Here is a 10,782-nt window from a genome sequence, read left to right as displayed (position 1 = left end):
AAAACTTATCAAGTTATCATAAAATGGAAAAATAAAAGGGTTATTTACTTCAAATTCTTTCTTTTGCATAATAGGGTGTCATGATGACACATGCTAATATGGTAGCCACAATTAGTGCTGTGATGAGAATAGTTCCTAACGTTGGGAGAAATGATATATATTTGGCATACTTGCCCATGGCTCATGTCCTTGAGTTGGTAGCTGAGGTATGGGAAATTAACTTAGTCAGTGGATTATGTAAATAAAAGTTTCAATTTAAAAAAGACATTTTTTTTTCCTTGTTTCCTCTGACAAACTCAACTCATCACAACTTGTTTTAGCATATAGTTGTAGCTGTTGGGGGTGCTATAGGGTATGGAACTCCTTTGACTCTGACTGATTCATCAAACAAGATAAAAAAGGGAACAAAAGGAGATGCTACTGTATTGCTGCCGACCTTGTTGGCAGCTGTACCGGCCATTATTGATCGCGTACGGTATGGAGTCCTCAAGCAGGTATTTCATTGTGTTTGTTGGTGAGTTTGGTGAATGATTCTTTAGCTATGCTTCAAATTAATTTAAATTGAGTGATCATGCAGGTTGATACAAAGGGAGGACTATCAAAGAAATTGTTTGATTTAGCCTATGAACGGAGGTTGCAAGCACTTAATGGTAGCTGGTTTGGTGCTTGGGGATTGGAAGCATTTCTATGGAATCTTTTTGTTTTCAGGAAGATCCGAAAAGTTCTAGGTGGTCATATCCGTCTTATGCTATCAGGTGGTGCTCCACTTTCTGCTGATGCCCAACGATTCATCAACATATGTTTTAGGTTAGTGTTTTCAATTTCGAGCCTGTAACCAAACCATCTCTATTTTTAATGGTGGCTACTCACATGAAATTATCAGGTGAAAATAATAGATAAAATTGTTAGACGACATATACTAAGTCAAATTGTTTAACCATTTTCATCTATGGTTTTCACAGGAAAATAACTTCAAGTAAATTGATCACAATTTTTAATGCAAGAGGTTGTTCGTTATTTTAGATAGAGTTAGGTAGGAAGTAGGAACAAATCATGCATGCTATCCAAAATAAATCTTATTATTTATTCGCACTAGAATGATCTAAAATATAGCTTTTTCCATGTACTGCTGCTAGTCTGCTAGTTCTATTGTGCTTTCCAAATTTTTCTCGATCATCTTTTTCTATCCAATTTGAAATTTAATTGTCGACTCTAGTGCTGGAATAGGTCAAGGATATGGTCTCACAGAAACCTGTGCCGGTGGAGCATTTTCTGATTTTGATGATTCAAGTGTTGGTCATGTTGGACCACCTGTTCCTTCTTCATACATCAAGGTAGTGACGATCAAATCTAATTATCCTTTTAATGGCTAAACCCAATGCAATTTGTATAAGGATGTCTTTTTTGTTCATTTGAAATTTATATGATCTTTATTTCCTTATATTTTAAATGAAATCGTACCATTTCACCCTCATTTGGTGTAGCCATTCCTTGCATTTTATATTATTTCACATCATATCATAAGGACAATTAACCTGCATTTCATATCTAAGATATTCTTCGTATAGGAGCTGATTTTGTTTTCTAGTAGTTTCCTGCTTTTAAAACCAATTATCACTATTAATCTTGTCTTAAACTTTGAATTGTCATTTATTTCTGCTTCCTGTAACGTGCAAATATGTTAAAATGTTGTTGTTGATTACCTTGCAACCGAATATATAACATGAATAGAAATGCTAAATCTAACCCTCTTTCCCGTGATCGACCCCTTAGAGTTATATTCTAATGATTTGGCTTTTATTTATATGATTATCTTAAAACGGGGGTTTACCGTCCCGTTATATATGCATTCGAAAAATATGTCTTATGTTAGCATTTGGTATTATTTACTCAGCTAATCGACTGGCCTGAAGGTGGATATTCAATTAATGACTCACCGATGCCCCGAGGTGAAATTGTAATTGGTGGTACTAATGTCACTTTTCCTCTACTTTTCAATTTCTGTAATGAGAAATTATATTTGTACCACTTTTAGATAAATTATGGCATCATCGATAAATTTTTTACCAATCACTTTTAATAATAAAAGTAGAAAATATACGCATAAAATTTATACAATAGTAATTCATATAATATTCTTCGTAGTTTATATAACAAAGTAATCAAGAGTTTGATCATGCACTCCTATTATACTTAAATTGAATGTTTAACACCAAGTAGACATGTCAAATCACTATACAATACACCCTTTAGCCTAAAAGTCTCTTGTAGAAGGCGGTGTGTTAGGTAAAATATATTTGTGAATCTCGAAGTTGGTCTTAAAGTTTTGTTGATATTGAGAAAATTGGTTTGTAATGCATAATTATTGAAAGAGTTGGTATTTTTTCTCAATATGGAATTAATTTTTTTAATTATTATTATTGAACAAATGTGATAGTCACATACTCACATTTGTCAAAAAGAGAGGAGAAAATTGAAATCTGAGATTCGGAATAGAGTGAGGTCCACAAATTTTAGGATCAAATTTGTATATTAAGTATTTTAAAAATTTTCGATGCACAAATTTGGGGGTTACATTTGTGCATTATAAAAATTTTAAAAATTCAGGTACACAAATATAAGTGTTAAATTTGTGTTTTAAATGGCAAATCTGTTGGTCCGATATGTGTTTTTCACATCCTGGTCAAACACATCATACTCCAACAACATTGCAAAATACCGTTATCTTTTCAATATCAAAATTAAAAAGTGACAATTTTGCATAGTGACATTGAAACCTGTTACTTTTATATATAATTATACATATTTGTTGTTGTATGTTTTGTTGTAAAGGTTGACGAAAGAGGAGTGAGGTGGTTCTACACTGGTGACATAGGTAGATTTCATGCAGATGGTTGCCTTGAAATCATTGATAGGAAAAAGGACATTGTTAAATTGCAGCATGGAGAATATGTCTCTTTGGGAAAGGTATAGATGAATGCTGGATTGTGGAATGTAATATAATGTTCTTCATGTTTTGTTACTAACAATTTATTTGAATGCAGGTTGAGGCAGCCCTTATAGGCAGCTCCTATGTGGACAACGTTATGCTACATGCTGATCCTTTTCAAAGCTACTGTGTGGCACTTGTGGTGGCTTCTCATGAAGCATTGGAAAAATGGGCTTCAAAGCAGGGAATTACTTATTCTGATATTTCAGAACTATGTAAGAAAGAAGAAGCTATGAAGGAGGTATATGCATCACTTTTAAAGGTATAACTTCTGTATTACCATTCTTTTTACATCTTTTGAGTTACAACAGAAACTCGAATAGAAAATTCTCATTGATCCTTATTGATGATCCATCTGTTACAAAAGAAAATAACGGCACATTATTATTAATATCATAAATAATGAATGAGAACCAATGATATCTCCATTTTTCAATGGAAGAAATTAACTTATCCCACACATTTATAATTCAATTTATATTATTCTTTTTAACTTTAAAAAATCAGAGTTAATAGTCAAAATTGTCTGAAGAAAATTTCACATTTGTTGATTTGATCTTCAAAATATCAAACAGCTCAAATTGGTTCCAAAATATACAATATTAAATCAAATTAGTCTTCTGACTAATTAGATGGTGATATATCGCAAATGATTATATCATATCATCATCTAACTTATAAAAAAGACTAGTATGATTTACAATGTATCTTTTAAAAATCAAATTGATGCGCATTTATTCTTTCAAAAATTATTTTATTATTAATCCAAAAAAAAACACTTACCACACTTTTCAATCTTCGTCAGGGATCCTATATATTATTATTCTCTCATCTTCCCTCAATTATCTCTAATGGGCAAAGCCTCTATTCTCTTAATATAAAGAGAAAATAGGGACATACAAATAAACACACTGGAATTGCTCTAATGATATATACGAATTAGTTTGTCGCAATTTTAAAGCAAAATGTACCAATTTACTTTAATTAAGGCAAGTTTTATGAGGTTAACATCAATTTATCATTAGATAATTATCTCTTACTGTGCTGGTTTTTGACATCATTCTTTGTAGGAAGCTAAGAATTCTCGTTTGGAAAAGTTTGAGATTCCTGCCAAAATTAAGTTGCTTTGTAACCCATGGACTCCTGAGTCTGGCCTAGTCACTGCAGCTCTCAAGATCAAGAGAGAATCCATCAGAAAAACTTTTGATAATGAGCTCAAAGAATTGTATTCTTCATAGATTACCACTATTGCACTACATTAGGATCTAGCTTTCATCCTATTGATGAAAGAAGCTACATCTATTTTGCAGTTTTTCAAATCAATATTTTTTCTTTTATTTTTTGAGTTGAGGGACATAGGGGTGGGTACAAGAATTTGGTTTTTTGTTTTTATATTTTTCGCATATTACAATTATTCTGTTGGTGGGCCTTATAAATGAGAATGCCAAAATTTTGAATGTGTTAAACAGAAATGCTAGATATGAATTATTCACTACTTGATTCAAATAAAATATAAGAGACTTAATTACTAAGTTGTAGATTAAAATACAAATAGGTAGTTTAGCAATATCATATTACCATGATTAAAAGAAGAAGGGAAAAACAAAAAGAAGAGTTTTTGTAATAGCAAAGTAGATTTCCAACTTAATTTTTCTACATATATCACCATGTTTATTTTGGTGAAAACATTAAATTGTGAAGGAAAATTGGGGGGAGACTATGGATGAAAGAGCAACGGTGAATGAAAATAAAGCAAAGCCACACCCAACTTTGGGGCATGATATGAGCATGACTTGAAAGCCAACCAAATCCGAAACAGTCCCCACCATTTCTGCCCATGTGACTATTACTTTGTTTTTTATCACCTTTATTTAAAGCCTTTTAGGATGTTTCATAGACACTTCATATTCACAATTCGTTGTTCATCTCATGCCCACTACTATTAACTAGCCTACTACCACTCTCCTTGCCTTTTCTTCAATTCATTTTTTTTGGTATACTTTCTTCCCTTTCCTCCTTTTCCCCAAAGTACTTCTGATTTTGGAACAAGTGAATGCATCTACGGTTCATCATATTCACATGTTTGACAAAAACAGAGAGAGATCATAAAGAAGAAGATTTGCACGAATTCCCTAACTAGTTAGTGCCTAGCACATGCCCCCACACTCAAACTAGCTTTGCCTAATTCATTGGAGGAGGTACCACAATCTACGTACATATGATGCTTATGTGGATTTTTACTTCAAATAGGGACTCCTTTTTTAATTACGCACTCTGTTTTAAAATAAGTATTGTTTTCACTTTTTTGTTTCATTGAAAAATTAATATATATTTAAAATTTGATAAAAGAAATTGACACTTAATTATTTTACAAAGGAGGGAGTACCACTTATTACTTCAATTGAATGATCAGCTACGCTGCTTACAAATAAAACAAAATAAAATAAACATAATCAATGTATTATTAGTTTGACTATCTTTAGTGGTGTATGGTGTTATGAGAAGCCCTTGCTCTTGCTGAATGCTGAGTGATTTGGGTGTCTATCATGAGATTTTAAACTTTAAATAATTGCCATCTTTTAAAAGAAAAACTTTCCTTTTTTTTCATCCTTTTTTCTTTTTTAAGTCCCGAGAATAAAGGTTTGATTCAATTATGATGCCATGATTTAGCATATATCAAAGACATCCTGCCAAATTAAACAAACCTTTTAATTCGACGGTTTTTTTTCTTATATATAAATAGAATGTATTTTATTCTATTAAAATTTCCGTTTAAGATATCATGTTAATTTCATTATTTTTATTTTTTAAGTTCTTTTTTTTTCTCAAAATAATATATACTCACGATTTTATTTTAGATTTTAATTAGTATGTGTTTCACTTGATTTTTTGTAATTTCGAAAGATGTCAAATTAAGTTTGTACCGAGATTTTAATTTGGAGAGTAGATATGGCTCCTTTAAAATAGAGTAAATTCGATCCCAAAATTACTTAGCGTAGGTATCAAAATTATGTATGTCGAAATATTTGTGATAAATTACAAAACAAGAAAGTAGATAAAATGAAATAAAAACTTGAAAATAAAATTCTTAAAAGAAAATAATCAAAATAAAACAACGCAAAGAAAAAGAAATGAAATAAATAAGAACTATAACTGAAATAACAAGTAAATTGAACTTTAAAATAAATGAACAAAAAAAATTAAAATATCCAAAAAAATGAAAAATAATAAAATGAAATAAACTGAAAATAAAAGAAAAAATCAAGAATAAAAGAAAATTGACTCCAAACACTCACATGCACTTGCACTTCATGAATCTCCTTTGCGTCAGTATAATTTTGGATTTTGTAGAATTTTGTGTGATAGTGTAATATTTAAATTCAAGTCCATTTTTCACTTCTACATTTCTTTTATTTATAGACCACAAAAATAGATTTGCTGAGTATTTTCCTCTTCCCATAATCTAGCTTCCTCCTATTTCTCAGGCCACGACACTACTTTGACCATAAAAAATCTTGACTCTTAAGTTTAATGTCCCGCGTCTTCTCTTATCTTGGTTTCAAACCCCACATTTCATAAAGTGCTTCTAAAGAAAGCCTTTGTGTGGTTATTTCATTTCGACTTTTAGAAATTACCAATTCGACTCATTCTTTTAATTATTTTCTTTTCACTTTTTATAATAAGTCGAACTCTTGTGTTAACGCTCTTTTGGAACAACCCATGTGTTATGATACTTCGACCTACATTCTCATATAACAACCCGCATGCTATAATACTTTGACTTACATATTACGAACTCACTTTTAGGTCAAACAATCATGGTCGAATTATTTGTAATGTCAAATTTTTGTGCTAACAGCATACAAACTAATTACTTATGAAAGTTATTTTTTGAGTTCGATAGTCACTAGAGGATGGGAATGAAACTTGTTTGTTTGGGAGGGTCGTCCACTTTGTACCTCTGCAGTACTCGAGAGATTAGTCATTGTACTTTTGGTCTGATGGATACCTTAGTGCAAACCGGTGTAAAAGTCAAATAACTTTAGAAAAAAGGACAAATAGGTTTTTGAACTTTTTATTCATGGACATTTTACTCCCTCAGGATTGAAAAATACAAAACGATCCCTAACCATTCAAAACGTCGTAGATACGGGTCCTTTCGTTCAATTTGCTTGGCCAAACGTTACGGATTCAGATGAGGTGACGCTTACGTGGCGTGGGGGTGGGTACATGTCGCCAAAATGTTGTGAACGGGGCTGACGTGGTCCGTTATAGAAAGTTATGGGATATATTGGTCCTTATGCACTAAGACGACGACGTTTCGCAAAACATTGTTCAACACTTCATATCAAATATGCCAAAGATTCCCATATGAATCATAGATAATTTCAGGAAGTTCTAGCACTAATATTTTTCCTCCAAAAAATATAACGCTTCATCTCCGTCTTATTGCAGTTCCAGTTAAGCTTCGTTGTTGTAGCTGCATCCGCTGTGGAGAGTAGTAAATACATTATTGTTGAAACTTAGTGTGCTTCTGCCTTTAATTTTTTATACATGTTGTAGGATGGGTTTTATAGGGACTGTAAGTGAGGGTAGTAGCTAATTAGTTGTAGAGTTAGTCAGGTTTAGGATAATATTTAGTGAGGTTTTGGATCATTGTTAATAATGTATGGTTTTGTGTTGTGATGTGTATTGAAAAATATTGCAGATGGATGATATATTCGGTGTTTTCGTGTTCCATTAAGGGGCTACTTTTCAAGGACACCTACCAGTGAGTTAGTCTATTTTTCATGGTCAAGTTGAGAGGTTTTCACCCATGGACTTGAATTTTGTCAATTTAAAGATTTGATCACGTTGTTCAAAGAACTGAGATATCAATCGTATAAGGAGGTTTACTGGTATAATCCAAAAAACACAAATATAAAGTCAGGGTTGTATGTATTGAGAGGGATGCAGAGATCAACCAAATACGACAGGTTAAGTTGAGGAACAAAGACCTGATGAATTTTATATTTTTTTATTATCCTGTTGATCAACCTCAGATCGCAGATGATGAGGTTGAGGAAGAAGTGGATCCAAGTGAGTTCAAAATATTGGATGACTCATCTATTGATCATGATAGTGATAACAGTGAGGAAGATGAACTGTATAAACCACCACCTCCTAGTTATGAAAGTAGGAGTGACATTGGTGAAGATGATGGGGGGTAGAAGTGTTAGAGCTGTCAAAGGAAAGAGAAAACAAGTGTCTCCATTTGTGTCTGTTTCTGCAGTCCCTGCAAGGCAAGGTTAAGTACCATTCAAACCTCCAGCCCAAGTTTTCACAAGGCCATTCAACAGTACCTTGAGACCAAAACAACCAATTAAACACATAATATAGTTATGTCAACTCCAGTTATAATTCATCATAACAACAATGCACAACATCTCTGGTTATCTATTTTTTAACACTTAATAACAACAACAACAGCACCAGTTACTAACAAACACACAAGAATAACCAACATATTAGTTTTTTCTTCCTCTCTAGATAAGCAAGCTTCCTCTCCAACTTAATCAGTCTCTTTTCTACTTTATTCTTGCATAAATACTGTTCCAGGTCATCAACCTCATTGTCACAAATTGACTTTTTTGTACCTCCAATTTTTACAACATGATCATCAAGCTAGACAAAGAACTTGTAATGGAATGAATTTTTTAATTGCAATATCAAAAATAAAATCAAAATTCAATTAAACACATAAACCTGCTTCAAGCTTCACAGAACCATGTTACCTTAAAGAAGGGGCACTAAAAAAACTACCGGTGGAATTATTTGGCGTCCTGGACTTATACAATATAGCATACACTTCACATTTGTACATCGGAATAATGTCATCCTTCTCATCTCCACCTTTCACGCAACAAATATGAGACAGCAATTGGACTCGTTGTGTGCTCGAAGAACCTCCTTCACTGGCCATAGCACAGAGCCCTAACTACATAGCTACGATGGCGTCTAGAACCAATTTGAAGAGTTACAGCACCTAAACTTACTTGTCCTCCAAACTTTTGTCTACATAATACATTAATTCTGTAACAGACACATCATTCCGTTATCCTTGTCTGTTTAACATTAGAGAGCAGATTAAACGGAATGACTCATATATACGGCATTTTGAATAATAAAAAATGTTTTATATTTCTCAAAAAAGTCCATAAATAAAAAATCTATTTGTTCTTTTTCCAAAACTTTACAAATATTAGTAAATTAGAAAAAAAATATAATAACAAATATACAATTAAATGCACTATTTTAACGTTTTCACATGGTAATACACAAGGTCAAATAATAAAATTGAATTTATCAAGGGAAGTCACAAAATTACTCGCACCCTTTTTAATTCCTTGGATATTTTAATGACAAAGGCCAAAGTGCCGGCATGAACAGTGGTTTGTTTTGACCTTTTCAAAGCTCTGATAACAAAATGAAGTGGCAGTCGCGTATTTTGACCTTATCCACTAAACAACCGTACTCCTATTTGTAGGTCTTGGTGTACATTTATTGTGGTCTAATTTTCTTTTTCTATCAAGACGACTAGGCTATAGGATAGGATAATGAAATTTTAACTAATGGTTTTTTTGCAAATTAAAATATTATATTTCATCATTTTAATTGATTAAAAGTTTCAAGTATAAAAACAAATGTTTAAATATTTCATATTTTTTCTTTATATTTATGTTTGTGAACAACATAGAAGTTAGAACCATATTTGGTGACACATAATTAAAGTGCTAATATTTAGTTGGTTGTTTAAAAACAATATTCCAGTGATAGAGTTAATACTAGTAAGTGAAGAGTTTAAAAATTAAAAGTATTATTAACTACTTAAATTCATTATTTAATATAAATAGAAGTCTTCAACATGTTTTCTAAGGTCATCTTTTAAGTATTTTTTGAAAAATATGCATGATTAGCAAAATTATTATTGTCAAGTATTGTTTAAAAAAGACAAAAAAGAGATTTGGAATTCTCTAATAAAATTGTCGTTTCACAATAAAATATTTTTAAAGAGGATATTATATTCTTTTTGAGCAATTATATATTAATAATACATCACATTAATAATTTAAATAATATTAGAGTATATAATAAAAAACAATGAACGTGTAGAGGTCTTGCTTCAAAATTTACTTTGTGAAGTTTTACATTTAAGAGAACAAAATATACTTTATAAAGATATAAAAACTTTTTTTTCTAGACCTATTTTAATAGGTGAGTGATGTAACATTAAGGAGTAATAAATGGATTATTTCATCTCGTTCTATCAAAAATCTGTTATTTAGGTTACATTTATTTCTGAGAATAGAACATGACAAGACATTGAGAATAAGACAGGATAAGATATTGATGGATAGAGATACAAAATTTTGTATTCTATTTGATGATAAACTAAAACAAATTATGAAAATCTAATTTATCTTTTTTTTATTCAAAAAATTCGAAATAAAAAAATATAATTATAAAAAATTAACAAAAATAATGAAAAAAAAATAAAAAATAAGTTGTATTCTTTGTTAGTATTCTTGTATTTTTTCTGTCAGGATAGACACAAAATACATTAATTCAGTGTCTCTAGACACACTGTCTCTATCTATATCTCCTCTATCAAACATGATTTTGTGTCTCAGTGTCCATGTCTCAGTGTCCTGTCTCTGTAAACTAACGCAGCTTAAAAAATTGGTCTGTCTCTTTTTTTTTTTCTAAACCCGCCAATACAAAACACCTATAGTTAGCTCTCTCAAAATCACAGC

General features: G+C 31.3%; 1 protein-coding gene across 1 annotated transcript in view; it reads left to right on the top strand.

Annotated features, from left to right (window-relative positions):
* Positions 1 to 4,412, top strand: part of LOC107460730 (long chain acyl-CoA synthetase 9, chloroplastic-like) — a 6,116-nt gene extending 1,704 nt beyond the window's left edge. The window contains exons 3-11 of the mRNA XM_052253237.1: positions 1 to 12; positions 75 to 206; positions 321 to 494; positions 578 to 807; positions 1,217 to 1,334; positions 1,895 to 1,975; positions 2,833 to 2,967; positions 3,045 to 3,251; positions 4,060 to 4,412. The exon at positions 1 to 12 is cut by the window's left edge and continues 267 nt beyond it. Of these exons, the coding sequence (XP_052109197.1) occupies positions 1 to 12; positions 75 to 206; positions 321 to 494; positions 578 to 807; positions 1,217 to 1,334; positions 1,895 to 1,975; positions 2,833 to 2,967; positions 3,045 to 3,251; positions 4,060 to 4,227 (1,257 nt within the window). The 3' untranslated portion in view covers positions 4,228 to 4,412. The remainder of the gene's footprint in view (positions 13 to 74; positions 207 to 320; positions 495 to 577; positions 808 to 1,216; positions 1,335 to 1,894; positions 1,976 to 2,832; positions 2,968 to 3,044; positions 3,252 to 4,059) is intronic.
* The last annotated feature ends 6,370 nt before the right edge of the window (positions 4,413 to 10,782 follow it).

This window comes from Arachis duranensis, chromosome 8 (assembly GCF_000817695.3).
Source record: "Arachis duranensis cultivar V14167 chromosome 8, aradu.V14167.gnm2.J7QH, whole genome shotgun sequence".
Lineage (NCBI taxonomy): Eukaryota > Viridiplantae > Streptophyta > Magnoliopsida > Fabales > Fabaceae > Arachis > Arachis duranensis.
Note: the sequence above shows the minus strand (reverse complement) of the source record. Positions and strands in the feature narration are given on the sequence as shown.